Below are 25,527 nucleotides of genomic sequence, written 5' to 3'. Positions count from 1 at the left end.
AGGGATATGGAGATGGGGTGAGATCAGCCATGATCTTATTGAATGGGCACAGCAGGCTTGAGGGACAGTAAGGCCCATTCCTGCTCTCATTTCTTATGTCCTTATGACCTGGGGAGATCTAGAGTGAGAATATAAACAGATATTCAGAGGAGAAAGATAAATGTTCCTAAATGAGAAGATAAAATTGGTTTGCTCAGTAGGTGTTTAATGTCGAACTATTCTCTTTGTTATCAGGATCAATATTTGTGCCGAGGGAATATTAATGATCTTGGCTACCTAACAAAACGCTGATCAGAAATTAAGTTGCTACTTTAAACAGTTCATGGATAAGCAGGATATTTAATTACAAGACCCCTCTGAGGAACATCAACTCAGCACCTCCGCTTCAATTAATTTCTTTCACATTCCCAGAGCTTGCTGACTCTTCCATTTCTCCGAAACAAAGTCAGAGAATAGAACAGCAGCACAACCCTGGGTAAGATGGTGGAGTAGATTACCTACAGAACAGACACTGCTGATTTATAGAAGGATGAGGGATGGCAGCTGCAGAGAATACGTTTCGAAAGAAATGGGATTGTGTTGGGACTTTAAAAAAAAACTCATTGTTGGAGCAATTTTTATTTTCTATAATTTTGCATTCGTCACAAGAGGAGGAAGTATTGGGGAAGAGAATCTTCTCTTACTTGTTCCCCTCAGTCTCAGCATCAAATGCCTTTAGATCATCAAATCTCTCTTGCTCTGCTCAATCGCAGAAGAGTGCTTTCAGAGGTGGCCATTTGGCCCACTGTGCCTGTGCCAGCTCTCTGAAAGAGCTTTCCAGTTAGTTTCATTCCTCTCCCACCGCCCTGCTTTTTTTCCATAGAACTGCATATTTTTCCTTTTCAAGTATTTATCCAATTCCCTTTTGAAAATACCCTCCAAGCTGCTTCCACTGCCCTTTTAAACACTACATTCCACATCATAACAAGTTTGAACAGGTTGGGCCTATACCCTGTGGAGTTTAGAAGAAGCAGAGGTGATCTTATTGAAACATATAAAGATCTTGAGGGGACCTGATAGAGTGGGTCATATTTGAATTTAGGTCCTTGAAGCTGATGGGCCAGTGTTTAACACAACATTCCCCACAGGCTCCAGAGGGCAGTTATTGGCATTTAACAAGATAAGCCCAATACTGAGTATGGTACATCAATGACATGGGTTGCTGTGTTCTGTCTCTTTGCTAACGCACTAAAGGGCTTGCTTTAATCTTCTGTGTTGTGCACACTCCCATTTCACCTGGATATAACCCCACCTCAATAAAAGAAGATGGCTCCCAAATTACAACCAGCCATGATGGGCCTACATCAAGTATACAACATCGAATTTACAGCTGGTCTATGCCAGCTCCACATGAGCCTTCTCCCACCCTACTACATCGAATTCTATCAACATATCCTTCTTTTCTTTTCTTCTTTATCTGGTTTACCCTTAAATGCATCTATGCTATTCTCCTCAACAACTCCACCTATTGGGAGTTCCACATTCTCACCACTCTGTGGGTAAAGAAATTTCTCCTGAATTTTCTATTAGATTTATTAGTGACCATCTTATACTTATGAGGCCTAGCTTTTGAATCTCCTACAAGTGGAAACATCCTTTTAAGCCGAAAGGGGTTCGATAGGGTAAACATTTAAACGTTGAAGAATACTGGTTACAAATTGATTTCTCCTGATTTCATATCATGACTTTCTCAACTCATTGCTGCTCCTGAGATATCAATTGGACAAAGGAAGGAGCAGCTCAATGAGGCAGGAGCCTGACTACTACTTTGTGCTCTACGCTCTGTCCAAATATCCGAACTGTACCTTTTCCCCTCCCTCACACTCTAAAACTCACCTTGTTCATATCCTAACTTATTCCAAGTCCCGTTCACCCATCACCTCTGTGCTCAGTGACCTACACTGGCTCCCAGTCCAGCAACCTCCCGATTTAAAAATTCTCATCCTCGCCCCCCCTCCCTATCTCTGTAATCTCCTCCAGCCCCACAACCCTCCGAGATCTCTGAATTCCTCCAATTCTGGCCTCTTTAATCGCTCCGCCATCAGTGACTGTGCCTTCTTCTGCCAACATTCCAAGCTTTGGAGTTCCCTCCTTAAACCTCTTCACCTCTCTACCTCTCTCTCCTCCTTTAAGATGCCCCATAAAACCTAGCACTTTGACCAAGCTTTTGGTCACCTGTCCAAATAGCTCCTTATGTGGTTCGGTGTCAAATTTTGTCAGATTTATGCTCCCGTGAAGCACCTTGGGATGTTTTATTACATTCAAGGTGCTATATAAAAACAAGTTGTTGTTATTCAGCCGGATTGAAATGCTGAGAGTAAGGGATTTTGTTCCCATCACTCGTTTATGTAATTTTCAATTTTCTCAGCACATTATTTAATGACACATTTGGACCACCTCCCAGATGTGATAAGCAGGCTTTTTCACTAAATCGGCTGAAGGATAAACTCCAGATTATGGTTCTGCAGAATGATTACACAGAGTAGTCACTGCATCTGCTTACCAAATAACAGTGAGTAAACTGACAGTAGACCTTCTGGTGGGCACTTTTAAACAAATAAATTAAGAAATGTATTCTAATCATCCCTTCAAATCCTTTCTGGAATGACATCTCATGAATTTACATTTTCGGCTGCTGCCAGTATTGTTGTCCCTTCCCTTCATTTGCATTTGTTTTTATTATCGAATTTCTTGATTCTTCATCATGCACGGAGGTGAAAGTTCAGTGGGTAGCACTCCTGCCTCTGAGAGAAGGTTGGAGGATTCAAGTCCCACACCCACTCCAGAGACTTGAGCAGAAAAGCTGATGCTGAAACTCCGGAGCAGTACTGAGGGAGCACAGCACTGTTGCAGGTGCCGTCTTTCGGATGTGACATTAAAGCGCAGCCCCTTCTACCCTTGCAGATGGACATAAAAGATCTGCTGTCTTTATCTGGTCTGGCCTACATGTGACTCCAGACCCACAGCAATGCGGTTGACTCTGAAATGGTCTAGCAAGGTGTTCAGTTCAAGGGCATTTAGGGATGGGCAATAAATGCTGGCCAAGCCAGTGATGCCCACGTCCCATGAAAGAAATAAAAAAAAAATTCCAAGTGATGGGGAGCTCTCCCACAATATCCTGGCCAATATTTATCTCTTAATTAACATCAACAAAACAAATTATCTGGTCATTTATCACATTACTCTTTGTAGGACTGGCCTGTTTCTGTGTTGTGCGTTCATTGTAATTCTTTATACAGGGTGCCCTGCAGTAACTCACCAATTATTCCTTTGACAGAGCATCTGAAACCCATCAACAATGGAAGCAGCACGGAAACGCCATCGGCTGCAAGTTCCTCTCCAAGACACAGAGCAACTTGACTTGGATATCTCAGCATTCCTTTACTGTCGCTGGGTCAATACTCCGGAAGTCCCCAGCCAACAGCACTGTGGGAACAGTTAAACTCCAGCCATTCAACGAGAAGGTCCACCATCATCTCTTGGAATCCCAAGGGTGGCCAATAAATGCAGCCTCCCCAATGTCGCCACATCCCGAGAATGAATAAATAAAAGACTGCATGGTATGGTCTGCTGTGACTCTGTACACCCCAGTGCCTATGAAAAAACTACAAGCTGAATCCTCATCACCTCTCACTTTAATTTTTATGGATGGATTTTGCCCACTTTATATCAAAAGGTATTTTACATTGCAGAACATTGCTGGCTTTATGAGTTATAAAATGCCACCTGAGGTCAGATCACATTCGCCTGTGTAATTTCTGTCTATGAATAATTAATCCTGTAATTAGAGAGTCTGGGCCAGCTGATTAGCAGGACCCTCTGAAATGTATAAACTCAGAGCAAGCATACCAGACTGTTTCTATATCATTTCCCGCGCCCCTCCCCCACCGCCAACACCCCACCCTTGTCCCAGGAAAAAGTTTTAGGGACTTTCTCCTAACCTCTGCGCCAAATTTGTGCTGGGTTATGGCCCCAGTAGCCCGATCAGTCATCATTCTTTGTGATTAACTGCTCATCGAACTCAGTGCTGCTTGTGGGATCTTGCTGTGTGCAAACTGGCTGCCATGGTTACCAAAATAACTACAGTGGCTACACTTTGAAAGCAATTTGTTGGCTGTGAATTCACTTCGGGATGTTCCAAGGATGTGGTAGGTGCTACATAAATACAAGTTGTTGTCTGCATTGTTGATGTCCTGAGGATGTGGTGGCTGCTATATGACTCCAAGTTCTTACTTTAACTGGAGCCCGTGCCCTCACTTACTTTTGGCTTTCTCATTTTTCCTGGACGGTCTCCACCTGACACAGGTCTTGTGCTCGTCCAGGTAGTAGAAACGAACCAAACCCTTGGAGCTTCCTCTCAGCTTCACCATCTGGGTTCCAGACTGCATCAAGCTCATACATCGTTCCACTGCAGACAGAAGGGGAAACGAGAGAGAACATCAGTGCATAGGGCATCAGTCTCCTGACCAATATCACATCGAATCATACAGTGCCACAGGAGGCCATTTGGCCCATCATAGGGGAGGTGGTGGCATGGTGGTAATGTTAATTAATAATAATCCAGGGCCAGAGCCCCAGGCTAATACTCTGGGAACATGGGTTCGAATCCCGCCACAGCAGAGGGTGAAACTTGAATTCAATTAATAAATCTGGAATTTAAAAAAAAAATTTAGTCTAATGACCATGAAATCATTGTCGATTGTTGTAAAAACCCATCTGGTTCACTAATGTCCTTCAGGGAAGGAAATCTGCTGTCCTTACCTGGTCTGGCCTACATGTGACTCTAGACCCACAGCAATGTGGTTAACTCTTAGCTGCCCTCTGAATTGGCCTAGCAAGCCACTCAGTTCAAGGGGAATTAGGGATGGGCATCACAAAAAAAATGTAAAAATCATGCCGTTACCAGTTCATTAGCAGAGCTACACCTCCCTGCTCTCTCTTGCAAATGTTTCCTTTTCAAGTATATATCCAATTCCCTTTAGAAAGTTATTATTGAATCTACTTCCACCTCCTTTACAGGCCTAAACAACTCGCTGTGTGTAAAAAAAAAAAAATTCTCCTCATTGCCCCCTCTGGCTTTTTTGCCAATTCCTGACAATCCCGCTAATGATAAACATCAATGAAATTGAGTCCCACCATTTAACGCTGCTGAAATTAAACCTTGCTTATCATCTCAGCATTTGGATTTTCCAAGCTTTTGTGCTGATGAAGTTTAGGCAAAAAGTAAAATTAAATGGACAGGCTTCGTACTGTGGGCTCATTGTAAACAACTCAGCCTGGCTGAAGACAGATCCAATCGGATCAATTGCCTCATCTTCACTGCTGGAAAGTAAAATGTGGTGCGTAATCCTGTCTCGTTACTGTCTCGCAGGGCAAGTTAATAGTTTACACAGGTTAACAAAGCCATAAAAAGCGCAAACCAAACACTCGGGTTCATTTCCAAAGGGATAGAATTGATAAGCAGCGAAGTTATGTTAGACTTGTATAGAGTCCTGGTTAGACCACACTTGAAGCACTGTGTTATGAATGCTGGACTTTGTAACGTGAATACGTTGTAAAAACTCTGATTTTTTACATTTTAAGATGGAGTCTGAAATGTCAGGTGACCTCACATCCACTCTGCCTAAGGACAAGACAGAAATCTTGGTTACCAGGACAACAGAGAACACATATCAAAGACTTTTTCTGAAAAAACAGAGACTGCAGGAGTAACACCTGAAGAACAATGGGCTTCCACCCTCCCAGACTTTCAGATCGTAAACAAGGAGTCAGTGATTCTGAGGATGCAAATGTGCTAGGCAGCTGTTAATACCTGGGAACAAAGGAAGGCCCAGGTGGCTCTGTGAAACCAGACTTCTGGACTTTGCATATTGGAAAAGGACAAAAAAATATTGACATTTGATTCCAGATAAATTTAACAGATTTTCTGAAGGCAGACAGGCTGTAAGGAAGGAAGACAACCAGTGGTGAAAGCTGAGAGAGAGAGATAGAGGGAACGCCTGCTCTCGGAAGCCTGATACGATGAAAGACTTGAAGCTGCTATGAAAGTTAAAGTTTGCGCAGAAGTGAACGAATCATTCACTGACATTCAGGTCGAAAATGCTCGGAGGAGTGACCGAAGAGGACATTCATTTTGAAAAGGTCTGGGAGATCCAACCCATGAAACTGGCAGGAGTTTGGGACTTTTAACCAGAAAGATTTCACCATCAAAGAGGACTGTGTAACGTATAAGCGTGGTGTGAGGTTTTCAAATATTTTAATAAGAAAATACCTTTCTTTGTAATTTGGGGGTATCAGCTACTTACAAAGTATATTTAGTTAACGGAGATTTCTTTTAGTTTACTTGTTATAATAAAAGTCTTAAAATATGAAATCTTGTGTAATTCTTTAAATTGGTCTGGGGGTGCATATCTCATATTGTTAGCATTAACAGTGACACTGAGGTCCTAACAACAGCTCTGGTCTCCATATTATAAAATGGATGTAAAGGCACTGGAAAAGATGCAAAAGAAGATTTACATGGCTGATACCAGAACTGAGAGGATATAGTTATCTGGAAAGGCTGAACAGGCTGTGGCTGTTTACACTAGCAAAGAGAAGTCTGAGGGGTGACCTGATAGAGGTCTTCAAAACTGTGAAGGGATTCGATAAGTTAGATGCAGAGAAAACGTTTTCACTTGTGAGAGAATACAAAATAAAGGGTCATACATATACTGTAGCCACTAATAAATACCTGATGGGCCAAATGGTCTGTTTCTGTGCTATGCAATTCTATGTAAAGTGACACCTGTGTAATGGATCAGAACTGACATCGTCACTCCACTCAGTTCCTAATGACAACTGCTTGGAGCAAGGACGCATTCGGGTGGGGCCTCTGGAGCCTCCTGGCAACCAGTTCCAAGGGGTGGGGGAATTAAGTGCAGCGAGGGTGGGGGAAGTGGAGGGCGCACATGGGCCCACGCTTTTGTTGGCAAAGAAAAGGGCAGAAAGGGGCAAAAGCAGCCAAGTGCCCTGTTGTGAGGGATTGGGCAAGAGAATGGCATTTTAGCTGAAGTCATAATCGATTTATTTCCCCAAGAATTAAAAACTCCCCTGGCTGATATATGGATCAAAAACAGCCTGTGGCCCAAAGGCTGCCCGATCAATTATATCATTAATTATTAATGAACATTTTATTGTCGAGTTTATTGCAGAATTGCTCATCGAGCTGAGTTCAGGATCAAGGTTATTTGCTCTCTGCATTGATCTACTTGTTAAAGTTTCTCAGGTTGATGGATGATGCCCTGAATATCTGCAGCAGTGTTCAGTGCTTGGTTCTGTGTTGGCTGGATAGGGTCAAACAGCACAGGCTGGAAATTTTCCTTTGAACCTTTTGACAAATCAAAAGGTCCATTCAATCCCTCCGGGGTCAATTCCTGTCCATTTCCTCAGTGGTGAGGCCTTCATGGGGAAATGGCAGGACGCAAGCCTGCTTTCAGTGGGTGTCGACCCCACTGGGCCTATCAGAGAAACAGCTACTGGGATTCCTGGTGCCGACTGTGAGCATCCCACAGCCCACTGGGTCAAAATCCTGGAACTCCCCTTCCCTTCCAACACTGTGGAAGAACCTTCACCAAGTGGAAACAGCAGTTCAAGGAGGCCCAACCATCACCTGTTAGTCAACATCTGGCCTGTAAGAAGCTCCTTAAATACAACTGCGCTGACAAGTCACCTGCCCAAATGTGGGTCGGCATCAATTTCTGCCTGATTTACTCTGCTGTGAAGCACTTTAGGATGTTTTACTATGTTAAAGGTGCTATATAAATGCAAGTTGTTGTTTCACACTTGCTGAAGTAAAGAATATCATTATATCCCAACTATCATAAAGCACATTGAAAAATTACTCACTTGAAAAATATTTGCGCTCAAGCACATCTTTGTAAGAGGCGAGGTGATGGGCGGATATATTGGGGAACATTCCCAGCTGTGGATATATTGGGGAACATTCCCAGCTGTGGATATAGTTGGGGACATTCCCAACTGTGGATATATTGGGGACATTTCCAGTTGTGGATATAGTGGGGACATTCCCAGCGGTGGATATATCGGGGGGCATTCCCAGCTGTGGATATATCGGGGGGCATTCCCAGCTGTGGATATATCGTGGACATTCCCAACTGTGGATATATCGGGGGGCATTCCCAGCTGTGGATATATCGTGGACATTCCCAACTGTGGATATATCGGGGGGCATTCCCAGCTGTGGATATATTGGGGACATTCCCAACTGTGGATATATCGTGGACATTCCGAGCTGTGGATATATCATGGACATTCCCAACTGTGGATATATCGGGGACATTCCGAGCTGTGGATATATCGTGGACATTCCCAGCTGTGGATATATCGGGGACATTCCCAGCTGTGGATATATCGGGGACATTCCCAACTGTGGATATATCGGGGACATTCCCAGCTGTGGATATATCGGGGACATTCCCAACTGTGGATATATCGGGGGCATTCCCAGCTGTGGATATATTGGGATAGGGGTGGGGGGTGAGGTGAGGTACCAGATCAGGTCTGCCATAGTCAGCTGCAGGAATAGTTTTGGCAACCCAGCAGGTACTGGGAGTTAATGGCTCTCTGTCAGTTTACCAAGCAACTTAATGACTTACTCCAACAGCAGAGACCACAAAACAGCAAATGACTCTTAGTCAGCAATGCAAGCAGGGCTGGCAGGGCTTTAAATATGGCGCCAGCAGCTGCTCCGAAGTCATCTGATGTTGTTTTCGGCACCTTGAATCCCGCCCGCATTGCGTGATTGGACGGGTCCTGCGCCTCCATTATGTTAATGAGCCGCCCGCCGTGTGATTGACCCGGCCACACGCGTGACTAGCAGGACTGCGCCCACTTCTGGGTCCGCAGTGGGGATCCGTGATGGGCTCACTAAATTCAACCCTGTGTGCGCAAAGATGGGCGTTTTATAGAGATCTGTAATTGTTAAAATAAGATGAGGTGATTTAACCTGCAGTGGGTTTTGGGAGCGGGATCTACATTTCTGGTCACATTGTTTTAAACAGGAAAGTAGTGTATTATGGGAGAAGGACACTGACACATTAATCTACCCAACACCGATCAATACATTCATCTTGTTTAGTGCCAACAACCCTGTCAGAGACACGTGTTGGAGCTGACAACACAGCTTCACTACAAATGATACAGCGACTGCAAGTTATACAGGGTCAGCTTTTACATCATGCTTCACCAGGGCAGATCGTTTTCTCTGGTTTTCGCTTTTCTGTTTTTAAGTAACGCCTGAGAGATTACTGATTTAATAGGGAGACTGGATGGAGCAATTCCAGCTCCTTCTTAAAGAAGCATATCCAACATGTTTGAACAGTACAGAGGGAGAGAAATGTTACCAAGGTGACAGTCAGGAAAAGTCAATGGAATATGGAGGGAAAGGGGTTCAGGGGAAGTTTCCAAAAATGCGTATCACCATCTGTAATGGTGGCAGAGAGAGGGGATGCTTTCACCTGCGATATCCCCACTTGTGCGTTTCATTAAAAAACCCCAAACTCTTCCTCACGCCACCTACTGCAATGAACAGAGAGGGATGTTGGATTTCAGACAGCCGATGGTAGATCCTACTGTGCAACTCTCCCACACACAAAAAAAACACACATACACGCAAGCACATGCATGCACATATAAACATGCATGCACAGTTTCTGCACTTTATACCCATGTACGTCAATGTTTCATGTTGCTTAGCTCTGCTGACATCAAGTAAATAATTGAAGACTACATTCTGTTGGTACAAATTGCTCTCAAATTAAATTCTAGCAACTCAATGTTCAGATATGTTAATAATTAACATCATGAGCTCATTAAAGTTGGATTCGACGCCTGGAAATTAGCTCCTTTTAATGTTTTATTTGAGGGGGGCTGGGATTGTTTGTGATCAGTCTCTAAACTCCATAATGAATTCTTTCCAAAAACAGGAGCACAGAGATCTCGGAGGGTTGTGGGGCTGGAGGAGGTTACAGGGATAGGGAGGGGGCGAGGCCATGGAGGGATTTGAAAACAAGGATGAGAATTTTAAAATCGGGGCGTTGCCGGACTGGGAGCCAGTGAGCACAGGGGTGATGGGTGAATGGGATTTGGTGCGCTTTCGGATACAGGCAGCAGAGTTTGGATGAGCTCCAGTCAATGAGGGTGGAAGGTGGGAAGTTGGCCAGGTGAGCATCGGAATAGGTGAGTCCGGGGGAAACAAAACTCCTGAGGTTCCTGGGAGCAGATGGGCTGAGGCAGGCATGGAGACGGGCAATGTTACTTCGATGTTACAATGTCACAGAGGGGAAACAGGTACCAAACAATAGTGGAAGAGTTCAGTAAGATTATTAGAAGCAGTTTAAAAAGGCAGGCTGTGAGGAGTTTTTCGAAGCCAGGAAGAGAAGGAACAAGGAGGGATGTCAGTGGGGAACTCAGGGAGATGGGACAGAGGTATCGGAAGGCAGAGAGAGGGAAAGTTGCACAGGAGGTCAGAGGTGAAGTGAAGGGTGCGGGAATGGATTCCAGACTGGACAAAGTGGTAAAGCTTGAAGGAGTGAGGCCATGAAGGGATTTTTAAAGGAGGGTGAGCAATTTGTATTTGGTGAATTGAGGGCCGGATTAATGGGAGGTCAGTGAGGGGAGGGTGATTACACACAATGGGGAAAACAGTAGGTGAAATTAAAACTCCTCTTGGAGGGCAATTTCATGGTGGGTTCAAACATCTATACAATATCCTGGAGCAGTAGACACAAGCACCGACATGTTGGAGAGTTTCTGTTGTCAGGTTGGTCACCAAGGGGATGACTGAACCGACTGGGCCTCATTTCTCTAGAAAAGAGGAGGTTGACGGGTCACCTGATAGTGATCTTTAATATTCTGAAGGATTCGAGAGCAGATGTAAAGATGTTTCCACATTGTGGGGGAATCCAAAATTAGGGACCATAAATATAAGATAGTATCAAATAAACGCAACAGGGAATTCAGGAGAAACTGCTCTTCCCAGAGAGTGGTGAGAATGTGGAACTCGCTACCACAGGGAGTCTCTGAGGCCCTCTCAGAAGGTTGTGGGTTCAAGTCCCACACAAGAGGCTCGAGAAGATAATCTAGGCCGACACTCCAATGCAGTATTGAGGGAGTGCCGCACTGTCGGAGGTGCGTCTTTCACATGAGACAGTAAACCCTCTCAGGTAAAAGATCCCACTGCACTGTTTGAAGAAGAGCAGGGGAGTTCTCCCCATTATCCTCAGCCAATATTTATCCTGTAAGCAACATCACTGCAAACAGACTATCTGGTCATTTAAGAAGCTAAGAATATAAGAAATAGGAACCAGAATAGGTCATTCGGCCCGTGGAGCCTGCTCCGCCTTTCAATGAAATCTTATACATCATTGCCACTGATCTTCTACATCGGGGTTGTCCAACATACAGCCCGTGGGCCAGGTTCCAGCCCACCAAATGTTTCCATCTGGCCCGGGGGTGTAAACTGTTCCCGGGGCCGTTCCACATCCTCACTGTGACTGATGATGAGAAATTTCCCTTTGCGAGTCCGGCTTTTAAACTATTGTGCTGTCACTTTCACAGGGGACAGCTGCCGAATCTCACACAGTTGCAGAGAGTGGAACACTATTTTAAAAGTCAGTTGTTTTAAAAAAGATCGTTGTCTGTCTCAGAAGCGACATCGGGAAACAGACTTGGGGTTTGCCGGCGGGTTCCGACATTTTTTTTAAAAAGCCAGCCGGAAAATACTCAACAACTGAGCATCCACAACCCTCTGGGGTAGAGAATTCCAAAGATTCACAATCTGTGTGAAGAAACTCCTCCTCATTTTAGTCCTAACTGTCCGACCCCTCATCCTGAGACTGTGTTCTAGACTCTCCAGCCAGGGGAAACAGCCTCTCAGTGTTTATCCTGTCAAGCTTCTCAACATTTTATACCTATTAATGAGTTTATCTCATTGCGGTGTGTCCAAACTGGCTGCCTATGTTTCCCGCATTACAACAGTGACCACACTTCAAAAGGACTTCTTTATCTGTAAAGCACTTTGGGATGTCCTGAGGTTGTGAAAGGTGCTATATAAATGTAAGTCTGCCTGTCTTGTCCTGCTCCCCCCAGCCTGCAGCAGTTCATTGGGATCCTTTCATGTCAAGAAACACATGAAGACTGTGTTGGGATGGACTAAGCCTCGTATATAAGGCAAGAAAGATGGTGCATGAAAACGAAAGTGAGAGTCACAGGCAGAGAACAGAGACAAGTTAGATAAATGCAGGGAGAAAAATCATGATAAAGAGGAATCGTTTGAGAGAGACAGATAGAGAAAAATAGAAATAGAGAGAGGAGACCACACAAAGAATTATAAACAAGGTCAGGAATTTGACATTTGGTGTGTGAGGAATAGGGAACCAATGGCGGGAGTCAGAGTGAGACAGTGAGAAAGAGACACACACACAAGAGAGAGAGAGAGAGAGAGACGAAGAGGTGGAGAGAAACAGGGACAAAGGGTGAGAGAGAGAGAGCAACTCACACACACACACAAATATATTTATATATAAAGAGAGAGAGAGACAGAGAAAATGCAAGAGCAACGTGTAAAATTAGCCAAGCTATCTATTTTGCTTTGGACAAAGATCCTAACAGCCTCGGAGGCGGTCAAACTGATTACAATAGCCATTAGCAGCAGGATTAAGCTATTGTCTGTGTAATTAAATGATTCACTCAGGGTTCATTGAGTATCTTTCTGGCTTACCTACTAAATCTGTTTGTTGCTTTGTATGAAAGAGATTTGGCATTACACTGAGTCAAGAACCATATCCACACTCAGTGTAACACCTTGCAGAGACTCTTCCTTAAACGTAGGAATTGGCCAAGGAGAGATATCAATGGGTTAATGGAATTGCCTCCCTCTCACACTGAACACAGGTATCCTAGGCATGATTCATTTCTTTACTTGTTGCAAAACTTGTGCTTTTCAACCCAGCACGGCCTCAGCTAACTCTAATTTACTTCATCAGTTCTCCAGAAACTTGAATCTAGGCTGACACTGCCAGTGTGGTACTGAGGGGGTGCTGCACTGTCAGAGGAGTCGTCTTTCGGCTGAGACATTAAACCAAGGCCACATCTGCCTGCTCGTGTGGATGTAACAGATCCCATGGCACTCTTTTGAAGAAGACCAGGGGAGTTATCCTCGGTGTCCTCGGCCAATATTTATTCCTCAAACAACGTCACAAAAAGTGGTCATTCTCACATTGCTGTTTGTGGGACCTTACACACAAAATGGCTGCCGTGTTTCCTACATGAGGGACTCTACTTCAAAATTACTTTGTTGGCTGTAAAGCGCTTTGGGAGATCCTGAGGATGTGAAAGGCGTTAAAAATTAATGCGCGAGTGAGCCAGTGACACTCCGCCAGAACCTACCGAACTGTCCCAGTCTCCATGTGGCCGGTGTCACGATGCTGCCCCCAATCCAGAAGAAGTCCTCGGCGAGACGGTAAACAGAGGATTGATGCCGAGCTACCAGGCGATGGGACTTGGTGAAGCTCATTGTCACTCCCCTACCCTCCAAGGTTTCCCTTTGGTCCCCCAGTCCGGATTTAATAAAGTCAAATGCAAAATCGCCAAACGTTCTGTTGCCAGCGTTCCCAGTCTTATGCAGGGATCACACCAATCCCGGCCTGGATTCTATACGATCCTTGTGTGGAATGTTTCCTTTCGGGGCACCAGCCCATTGCATCCTCCGTCCCTCCGTTACTGTGTCCTTGATCGGTGCTCATCATCAACCATTTAATCCAGCTCCCTCCCAGACAAAAAAAATCTCCTCAAACTCTTCTCAACCTCGCTCTCCCTCACTCACCCCAACAAAAAGATACAGGACAATCCTTTCGCAGGAGATTCTTGGCTGAACATCAGAGAGGGACTTCACTGGGGTCACTGTTTAAAAAACCTCATTGCAGAGTGAAAGCTGAACTGGACCTGTTGTGGATGTGTGTGCCTCTGGGATCCCTCAGATGACAGGATTTGTGCTGACGACACAACCGTTAACCACAGGGACACATGTCCCGAAAGAAACCAAATCGGCTTCCGCCTGTAATCCAAATCTGTCAACTCGTACAGAGGCAAAGGTTTTTATGCAGCAGCCATTTGACCACATCAGGCAATTAGCACAGAGCCGAGATTATCCTCCCAGCACCTCCGGACCCCTTATCCCACCCAGTACCATTTTCAATCAAAGACAGCTCGCCTCCATACACCGTACAGCTCCAGAGCAGCCAGTCCCTCTCCCCAGTATCAATGTACCGAATCCCAAGGCTGAGCCTGGACCATTTCCCTTCTCTCAGTGTCTGCCTGCACAGTTAACAAGAGACACTCACACGTAATCCCTTGTTTAATCCTCGCGGGACACAATTACACGAACAGACACGGCCATTCCACTGCCCCCTCCTCCCCCCCACCATCCCCTTTGCTCCTCAACGCAGCTTTCAAACACCTGGGCATGCTCAGAGTGGCTGCTCTTTAATATTTTAAACTCAAGATATTCACTTCCTGTTACCTGCCCATTCTGGGTATCGGGCAACACAGAGATCAAATTGCAATCACTTTGATGCCAGGGTAAAAGAGTGCCACTTTTACAATCCCCTTCTCACTGGCTGCTATGATCAACTGTTCATGACTGTATATTGACACATGCACAGAATAGCCTAAAATACTATCCTACAAAATATCCTATAAAAATAACCCACAACAATATCTTATAATTGCTTATATATCAATACCTTGCATCAACACTCCCCCAAACACTACAGTATTCTACAACAATACCCTATAGAAATGCCCCAAATAAATAATCTATTGCCTGCAACAATACTCCTTAATAATACCCTATTATGATCGCCCATAACAAAACCCTACAGTAACATCTGGTAACAATACTCTATAGTATCTTCTCAAAGGCAATTAGGGATGGGCAATAAATGCTGGCATAGCCAGTGATGCCCACATGCTAGGAATGAATAAAAAAATCCTATAATAATACCCTATTCAATACCCTGAAACAATAGCATACTGCACAAGTTACCCTTTCTCTCATTCCCTGCTGGGAAACTGTGATAACCTTGTGTGCTAATTGTGAAAGAGTGAAATAGCACTGGCTCCTAGATCAGTGTCAGCTCCCAAAGCTGGGGAGTCCTCAAACCTACACCAAGGGACAAGTGGAGCAGCAGCTTTCTCTGTCTCTGCCCATAGGTGAAGGACTGGTGAGTACAAGCTCCCCTCACCCAGAATAATAGTAACACTACAGAGAACACAATCGTGTGTCCAACAGGGCAGCAGTCACACTTCAGATGTCACACCTCAAAGTATTAAACAAAGAGCAAAAGAAAGCCAGTCATTTCTGCCCACTTCCCTCACCATGGAATCTTACTGCACTGAAGGAGGCCATTCGGCCCATTGAGTCTGTGTCGGCTCTTTGGAAGAGCTATCCAATTAATCCCACTCCCACACTCCTTCCCTGTAGCCCTGCAAATTTTTATTTTTCAAGCAATTATCCAATTGCCCTTTGGAAGTCACTCTTGAATCTGTTTCCATCACTCTTTCAGGCAGCACATTTCAGATCACAACTGCGTAAAACAATTCTCCTCTTCTCCCCCTCTGGCTCTTTTGCTAATTATCTAAAATATTACCATCAATTAATTTCTCATACAGTAGTTAGATCTCATGGCCCAAATCTCCACTCCAGAGACATGAGCACATGTTCTAAGTTGACACTCCAGTGCAGTACTGAGGGAGTGCTTCTCTGTTGGAGGTGCCATCTTTCAGATGAGATATTAAACTGAGGCCCTGTCTACCCTCTCAGGGGGATGTAAAAGATGCCAGGGCACTATTTGAAGAGCAGGGGAGTTCTCCCTGGTGTCCTGACCAATATTTATCCCTCAAGCAATGTCACTACTAAAATTATCATCCGGCCATTTATCTCATTGCTGTTTGTGGGAGCTTGCTGTGCATTTCCTACCAGCGACTATGCTCTGAAAGGTACTTCATTGGCTGTAATGCACTTTGGGACGCCCTGAGGTCTTGAAAGGCGCTATATAAATGCAAGTTGTTGTTGTATAAATGCAAGTTCTTTCTTCTCATTCACAGTCTCTTAATCAGTGAGAACACAAACAGACCCAGTGTGCCAGCCCCGTCTCAGGAACAGAGCTCCAGCAGCTGTGTCTGTGGAGACGGACCCGAGTTAGGAGGGAAGGATTGTTTCTGAGCTGATTACTGCAGCATTGAAGCTGAAATAAAAGTAACACGTGCAGACAGCCAGGCGGAAAGGACAGGCAGAGGAAACGTCAGCATCTTCCTCAGCCCAGACAGTTTTGGAGTTCCCCAGGATAGAGGAAGGGACATTTACAGATGTGATACTGAGCAATAAGGCGCTCACACGGTGTTTCTTAAAACATTTCTTTCATCCCGTTTGACAGAGGTCAGCCAGAACCCAGCTCAGACCAACCGATTAACAACATTAACAGGTGATGTGTAGAACGCACAGAACTATCAGCTCAATCTGCCCCGTCATCCATCCACTGCAACCCGGTATTCGCAAGAGATATTCTGATCATTGTCTTGGTCCAACTGCTTCTTTCAATAAGGTGATTTTCCACCTTCTCTCTCCAACACAAGACTTTCTGCAAAAATGGTAGTGTTGCTCGGAGATTTCCAGCTATACTGTCCATCCCACACTTCATCCTCCTCCTACACTCACCCTGTTGAAGCCAGGCATCATTGCACCATCTTCTACATTAATCATTCCTCCCCAGACTACTCACTTCTGCTGTCCTCCTAAAATCTACAGGTTTTAAAGCTTAAAATGGTGTCACGTACCCACACTTCCTGACTTCTCTTGTCTCCATGCTGACTCTTTGTAATTCTGCTGTTGCCCTCTACCACAGGCCTTAGTATCAGTAGGAAATTCTTCCCAGTTTCCAGCATTATTGGGTGGGGTAGGCGGAGCTTTACTCTGTATCTAACCCCATGCTGTACCTGCCCTGGGAGTGCTGATGGGGACTGTGTGGGAGGGTGCATGATAATTTTGCTGAAAAATTACTGCCAATGTGTCTTAGCCTAGTCTAGCATCTCCTCCACAAAGAAATATACACTAAGCTGAACTAGGCCTGGTTTGGCCAGCTTCTCGGCTCCTAATCTTAACTTGTCATCATCAGCTGCTAAGCAAATGTCAGCAATGGGTAGAACTCTAGTTTCTAGATCAGAAGGTTGTGGCTGTGAACCTCTCCCATCCCCACCCTCACAACCCCCTCCAGAGAGCTGAGTGCATAATCTAGGCTGACAATTCAGAGCAGGACTGTGGGAGCACTGCACTGTCGGAGGTGGCAATAAACAAACTTTTTTTTTATTTCCAAAATATACTTTATTCATAAAAATCTGTAAAAATTACATTCCCAAACAGTTTCAAAACAGCACCAAAAAATACAAACATTGCAAGGGAGATCAGTTTCCTTCAATACTGTCATGAGTTTCTTCCCAACCCTTCCGTTTCACAATTGTCATGTCAATTACAGTTTTACATTTACAGCAATTGAGAATATTAACGATACAGTTCGAGGGGTTTCCCATGGATCCAGCCCCTCAGTTTAGCTTGGTGGGGGGACCTTACACTGTGGTCTTTCCCCATTGAGCCTTTGCTGCGGCTGCCCCAAGCTTTAGTGCGTCCCTCAGCACGTAGTCCTGGACCTTGGAATGTGCCAGTCTGCAACATTCGGTGGTGGACAACTCTTTGCGCTGGAAGACCAGCAAGTTTCGGGCAGACCAAAGGGCGTCTTTCACCGAATTGATAGTCCTCCAGCGGCAGTTGATGTTTGTCTCGGTGTGCGTCCCTGGGAACAGCCCGTAGAGCACAGACTCCTGTGTTACAGAGCTGCTTGGGATGAACCTTGACAAAAACCACTGCATCTCTTTCCACACCTGCTTTGCGAAGACACATTCCAGGAGGAGGTGGGCGACCATCTCTTCCCCACCACAGCCAACGCGGGGGCACTGTGCGGAGGGGGCGAGACTTCGGGTGTGCATGAAGGATCTGACGGGGAGGGCCCTTCTCACCACCAGCCAAGCTACGTCTTGGTGCTTGTTTGAAAGTTCTGGTGATGAGGCATTCCGCCAAATAACTTTGACGGTCTGCTCGGGGAACCATCCGACAGGATCCATCGTCTCCTTTTCCCGTAGGGCCTTGAGGACATTCCGTGCAGACCACTGCCTGATGGACCGGTGGTCAAAGGTGTTTTCCCGCAGAAACTGCTCCACGAAGGATAGGTGGTACGGCACCGCCCAACTGCATGGAGCGTTCCGTGGCAATGTGCCCAGGCCCATCCTTCGCAACACCGGGGACAGATAGAACCTCAGCACGTAGTGACACTTGGAGTTTGCGTACTGGAGGTCTACACACAGCTTGATGCAGCCGCACACGAAAGTGGTCATCAGGATGAGGGCCACGTTGGGTACATTTTTCCCACCCTTGTCCAGAGATTTGAACATCGTGTCCCTCCGGACCCGGTCCATTTTAGATCCCCAGATGAAGTGGAAAATGGCTCGGGTGACTGCCACGGCGCAGGAGTGGGGTATGGGCCAGACCTGCGCCACGCACAGCAACAACGTGAGCACCTCGCACCTGATGACCAGGTTCTTACCCACAATGGAGAGAGATCGCTGCCCCCACATGCCCAACTTTTGTCGTACCTTGGCTACTCGCTCCTCCCATGTTTTGGTGCACGCCCCGGCCCTTCCGAACCATATCCCCAGCACCCTCAGGTAATCTGACCTGACGGTGAAGGGGACAAAGGATCGGTCAGCCCAGTTCCCAAAGAACATGGCCTCGCTCTTGCCGTGGTTAACTTTGGCTCCCGAGGCCAGTTCGAACTGGTCGCAGATGCTCATCAGTCTGCGCACGGGCAGCGGATCGGAGGTGGCAATAAACAAACACCTCGTCTGCACTCTCAGGTGGATGAATAAGATCCCATGTTACTTATCCTGGAGAGAAGCAGAGAGTTCTCCCTCACGTCCTGGTCAATGTATATCCGTCAACCAACATTACTGAAACAGATTATCAGGCCATTTATCTTATTGTGTTTGTTGGATATTGCTGTTTGCAAATTGGCTACTGTGTTACCCTTTAATTACACCAATAACTACACTTTCTAAAAGTATTTACTTGGCTGTAATGTTTCTGCGATGTCGTGAAAGGTGATACATTTCAAATCCTTTCTTTATGTAGATTGTTTCCTATTGATTAACTCTCGGTCCCTGAGGGATTATAAGGTTGTATCAGACATAAAGCCCTGTGTGCACATTAAACCAAAGCAACAACACATTTATAACTGCTGCTACTTTCAATCATGCTTTCGGAAACTAGAGGCAAACTGCAGTGAAGGTAAATAACATAGTCATGAAGAGTTGGGTCAAACTCCTAACTTTGGCAAATGTCCACACACACACTAACCGTGAGGCTCATGCCAGTATGTTGTAGAAAAGGGGTCTTGACGTTGAGTTACAGCTCGGCAGTGATAGAGCAGATCGACCTCATAACAGAAAACAGCAGCTTCAAAATAATTCATTGCACACAAGTGGTTTGAGGCACTTCCAAGAGATGGGATAAAGATGCTCCAGATGGCAATGTTTTTACACAGTTACAGAACAAAGCTGCTAAAATGTCTGGGATTCCTGGGATGAAGGGATTGTCTTATGAGGAAAGGTTAAAGAGGTTGGGCCTGTACTCATTGGAATTTAGAAGAATGAAAGGTGATCTTATTGAAACATACAAGATGTTGAGGTGGCTTGACTGGGTAGATGCTAAGAGGATGTTTCCCTTCGTGGGGAAGTCTAGAGCTAGAGGGCACAGATTCAGAATAGTCTCCCTTTCAAGACGGAGATGAGGAATTTCTTCTCTCAAACGGTCGTTAATCTTTGGAATTCTCTTCCCAGAGAACAGTGGAGGCTGTGACATTGAATATATTCAAGGCTGAGTTAGACACATTTCTGATCGACAAGGGAGTCAAGGGTTATGGGAGGCAAGAGGAAAGCGGAGTTAAGGCCACAAGCAGATCAGCCATGATCTTATTGAATGGCGGAGCAGGCTTGAGGGGCCGAATGGCCTACTTCTGCTATTAATTCGTATGTTCGTATGATCTTAGATTTCCATCATCAATATGAGATGAGAAAAAATATTTCAGATAATGACACTTTCATTCAAATTGGAGTGAGTTAGTGGGCCACCCCCTTTAAAGGACTGATCAAAGTGGGATGCCAGGCCATCCCCTTTAAGAAACTTTAAAAAAAAATTCTTGTAAAGTTTTAGTTGCCCTTAGATAATTAAGAGTCAACCAGTTCGTTTCGGACTGGAGTCGTGTGTAGGCCATACCAGGGCAAGGATGGCCAGACATTCCCAGGACATTAAACATAGATGATGACAGGGGAACCTCAAGTAAAGGTTGTGCTGCTGCTAAGAGGGTCGAAGGTGAGCTTGGGTCGAAGGTGAGCTCAATGGACCTTCTTGGACATTTTTGTCCAGCAACACCTGTGCTCCTAAATGCAAGTTCTTCCTTTCTTTGCCTGTTGCCTCCTTATCACAAGAGTTGGAGATGGAAAACACAATTTATTTTATGAAACAGATTTTAGGCAGTCTGCAGAAAATAGCATCGAGTCAATCTACCTCTACAATAGTGTTACGACCCAGGTGAGAAAGGTGTCTAGGGGTCCCTTTCAACCTTCACCGGGACAGGGTTTAATTTTAAACAAACTGTGTTTTAGCTCCCTCTTGGTGAATCCTTGTTCATCGCCCTTCAATTATAAGGCAAAGAAACCAGCACAAACAGGTTTTCTTCAGTTTAAAGAAGAAAAGTTGAAACTTATTAAACTTAAACTCTAATTCGGTTAACGCCTACGGATACACGACGTGCCCACGCTAGCATTCATAAGCGATACACACATGCAGATAGGGACAGAAAAGTGCAGAAGAAAAATAAAGTGGTAAAGTTTGAAGCAATATCTGAAGAGTTTTTGTTACGGGTCTTCGAGCTCACTGTAGAGTCCTTGATTGTAGGTAGATCTTGCTTTTCGTTGGGGCCCAGTATTCTTCTTAAACCTTTTCACTGTAGGAGACTTTTCTCTCTTGGAGTTCCTGTGTCTTCAGAGGCTAGTGAGAAAGAGATGGGAGCAGACAGCAGAGATCTTCTCAGTCCAGGAGCAAACAGACACTCTGCCTTCAAACTCTCTGTGGCCAGTTCAAAAGAAAACCCTGGAACAGCCAGTTAGTCATGTGACCAGCTGGTCTAACCAGTCCTGACCCTTGTGGATTGTATCCTCCTTAGTCGGCCCTGGAATGCACTTCCTCACCTTCGATGTCTGTTAGTATGTAAATGTTTTTTTCAGCCACAGCTGATCTGTTTAACAAGTCATTTCCCCACTTCAGTAACAGCTAAAAATCATGTTCATATGACAAAACCAGTGTGACTCATTCTTGGCAGGTGGGGGCCTGCATGATAGCATGACAATTAGACTCAGAAAATATCTCCAATTTCTCCTGAGCTTTCCTGTGGATTATATCAGAGATTGGGTTTAGTGGGACTCTACTGGGAAAAAAACAATGAATGCCGGAAAGTCCTAGAAATGTGTAGTGAAGTTGAACTGAAGTGAGATACCTGAACATTAACCTGTCTCCCAATGTCAGCAGCAACTCAGTAGGTAGCACCCTCACCTCTGAGCCTGTGTTCAAATCCCAATGCAGAGACTGGAGCACACAATGCAGGCTGGCACTCCCAGTGCTGTACTGAGAGAGTGCTGCACTGTTGGACGTGCCGTTTTTCAGATAGGACTTTAAACCAAGGACCTGCCTACCCTCTCAGGTGGACATAAAGGATTCCACAGCACTATTTTGAAGAGCTGGTGTAGTTCTCCCCGGTTTGCTGGCCAATATTTATTTATCCCTCCATCAACACCTAAAACAGATTACCTGGTCATTATCACATTGCTGTTTGTGGGAGCTTGCTGTGCACAGGTTGGCTGCCCTGTTTCCTACATTGCAACAATGACTACTCTTCAAAAGTACTTCATTGGCTGTTAAGCGCTTTGAGACATCCTCAGGTCATGATAGGCGCTATATAAATGCAAGTCTTTCCTTCTTGCTTTTCTTTCAGACGTTGAATTCCAGCATTTCCCACTTTAAACTCAGTTTGATGCCTTGAAGCTTCAACATTTCCCTTTCAGCAACCTGCGGCACCCAAGTCACATGATAATGCGGATTGGACAGGCCCTCCTGCCTTCCTCCACTCTCCGGCCAGGAGTGTCCGCTCGATTGCAAGTGGTTTTCTTTGACGCCATTTGCCTGAAATCAGCATAACTGTGCAGAAGATCGTGGAATTTTAAGCGAAAATTGGGTTCAGCGCAATTCAGGTTTCTGTCCTCTGTTGCGCTAGTTTTAAAAACATCGCTGGAGAAGCAGGCCCCACCCACAAGCCTGGCCACAACCCCCCAGGGTGAATCAATCACCTGGGATTTCTCTTTAATTGCACTGGTGTTCAGGCCTTTGAGCAGGCTCTAAAAATTAAACTGGATCTATTGGGTGCAAGGACTGTACTGATGAAAGGTCACAGACCTGAAACGTTACCTCTGTTTCTCTCTCCACAGATGTTGCCTGACCTGTTGAGTATTTCCAGCACTTTCTGTTTTATTTCAGATTTCCAGCATCTGCAGTATTTTGCTTTTATTTCAGCTATTCTACAGTGCTTGATGAAACCTGTGAAATTGCCACTGATTAACTGCATTTCCCCTGCGCAGTTGTCCATTTAGGTTGCACTGACACACAGGGAAGTGATAAATTTTCTGCACTTCTAATTTCTCTGTTATGAGGCATTTTACCAGATTAACTTTACATCCATCGCTCTCAGTTAATGAATATTCAGCGCCTCCATTCTTTAAATCAGCATTTAATCAGGTTTTAACTGAAAGCCAGCACTATCTCCACAATAGGAGATGGTCGCAGTTCCCATTGAAAATTACTGCAGTCCGAAATAGAGAAAAAAAAATCACTTTTGATTAGTGCTGTGAAGGGACTGCAGGAATGGTTTAGCACAAGATCAAATTAAGCTGTCCTGCTTTTCCTTCCGAAATTAAATATTATAAATCATCACTGCTCTTTGCAACAAAATCACCTTCGGAGCTGCAGGAAATCCCACAGGCACTTGATAAATAGGATAAACATATTCCATTGATTAGAAATATTTGTCCAAGCATAAAATCTCTCCCAGTTATCCTCTGCTCCAATTTCCTCCCTTCGTTGCATTGCTGGGGTTTCAAATCCACAAGTGTCGTCAGCCCTCGAACTATCTCGACCCTCTTAGTTGTTATTCTTCAGAGGTGAGCCTGCACAGGGTGGGTTGGCAGGCTGTTCAACTGCAGAGGCCATCGCATTCTTACTCTACATTGGCTCCCAGTCCAGCAACACCATGATGTTACAATTCTCAGTCTTGCTTTCAAATCCCTCCATGAGCCTTGCCACCAACCCCCCCCCCCCCACCCTCATCTCTGTAATCTCCTCCAGCCCTACAAACCTCTGAGATATCTGCACTCCTCCAATTCTGGCCTCTTGCGCATCCCCAATTGTAGTCGCTCCACCATGAGTGGCCACATCTTCAGCTACCTGGGCCCTAAGCTCTGGAATTCCCTCCGTAAGCCTCTCCGCCTCAGTGCCATTCTCTCCTCTTTTAAGTTGCTCCTTAAAACCTACCTCTTTGACTAAGCTTTAGGTCACCTGTCCTAATGTGGCTTAGTGTCAAATTTTGTTTGATAATGCTCTTACAAAGAGCCTTGGGATATTTTACTACATTAAAGATGCCATATAAATGCAAATTGTTGTTGGGATTCTTCCCCCTTGGCTTCAGGCAACCCTGTATTGGCCCAATGTGTGGGCAACAGCCAGTAGCTTACTGGTGCTCTGTCGGAGTAAGATGTTGGGTTTAGCTGGTAAAGTGGCAGCTACAACTAGGGTGTTCTTAATCCTTCGCTATTGGCCAAGGTAAGTTGGTGTGTTTCACAGTGGAGAAAGTCTGCATTCTATAGTGGACAAACAACACCAGCTTGCATTTGTATAGCTCCTTTAATGTAGAAGAACATCCGAAGGTGCTTCCCAGAGGTGTAATCAGAAAAAGAAATGAATGCCGAGCTATAGCAGGATTTGAAAAGGAGAATGAAAATGTAAAAGTGGAGGAGTTGCTGGACTGGGAACCAGTGTAGGTCAGTGAGCACAGGGGCGATGGATGAATGGAACTTGGTGCAAGTTAGGACACGGGCAGCAGAGTTTTTGCATGAGCACATTTCCAGAAGGTAGGTGGGAGGGCAGCCAGGAGAGCATTGGAATGGATGAGTCTGGAGGTAACAAGGGCACAGAAAAGGGATTCAGCAGCAGTTGGGTTGGTGATAGAGCTACCCATTTAGGTTCCATCAATATGCCAGGCCACCCAATCAATCATCAATATTACATAGTAGTACATAGAACTTTCAGCTCAAGAAACAGGCCATTCGGCCCAACAGGTGTATGCCAGTCTTTGTGCTCCATTTGAGCCTCCACTCTACTTCATCAATCCCATCAATAGCTCCTTCTATTCCTTTCTGTCCCATGTACTTATCTAGGTTCCCCTTAAATACATCTTTACTATTCACCTCAACTCCTTGTGGTAGCAAGTTCCACATTCTAACTACTCTCTGAGTAAAGAGTTCCCCATTGGATTTATTAGTGACTAATTTATATTTATGGGCCCTAGTTCTGGTCTCCCTCAAAAGAGGAAACATCTTCTCTACATTTATCCGATCAAACACTTCCATAATCTTAAATTCCTCTATCGAGTCACCCCTCAGTCTTCCCGTTTCCAAAGTAAAGAAGCCTCAGCTTGTTCATCCTTTCCTGCTATGTATATCCTCTCAGTCTGCTATCATTCTAGTCAATCTGCTTTGCACCATCTCCACTGCCTCCTTATCCTTTTTATAATACAGACACCAGAAACTGTGCACATTATTCCAATAGTACTATGTTCCTGCCTGACACACGTATTGGATCGTCAAGTCTAGAAGAGAAGATTGCCTCCAATCTGGCATCGCTAAGTGTGTCACCTTGGAATGAACTCAATTACTAAGGAGACCCGACACACCATGAGGAAGTGGGGAGGGGCATCAATGAAGGGGGATATGTCAGTTGGCACATTCCTTCCTCTAGCAGCACTGAACCTCTCACTTCCAGGTGGTCTAGTGCCCAGCATGGACACTCAGAAACCCATCAAGCCATGATTAAAAATGTCCATGCCAAAGCACTGAGAAGTCCACATAAGTTTCTACTTGCCCAATACAGACTGCATACTGTCTCCATATAAAGACACACCCCAGATTGATGTTGGCCAGAGCTCAGCCTCTGAGTCGGAA

At 45.1% G+C, this 25,527-nt stretch overlaps 1 protein-coding gene across 1 annotated transcript in view; it reads right to left on the bottom strand.

Moving 5' to 3' along the window:
* plch2a (phospholipase C, eta 2a) overlaps positions 1-25,527 on the bottom strand; it is a 346,627-nt gene that overhangs the window by 156,255 nt on the left and 164,845 nt on the right. Inside the window, exon 3 of the mRNA XM_068017174.1 lies at positions 4,301-4,447. Coding sequence (XP_067873275.1) covers positions 4,301-4,447 — 147 coding nt within the window. The remainder of the gene's footprint in view (positions 1-4,300; positions 4,448-25,527) is intronic.

This window comes from Heterodontus francisci, chromosome 37 (genome assembly GCF_036365525.1).
Source record: "Heterodontus francisci isolate sHetFra1 chromosome 37, sHetFra1.hap1, whole genome shotgun sequence".
Classification (NCBI taxonomy): domain Eukaryota; kingdom Metazoa; phylum Chordata; class Chondrichthyes; order Heterodontiformes; family Heterodontidae; genus Heterodontus; species Heterodontus francisci.
Note: the sequence above shows the minus strand (reverse complement) of the source record. Positions and strands in the feature narration are given on the sequence as shown.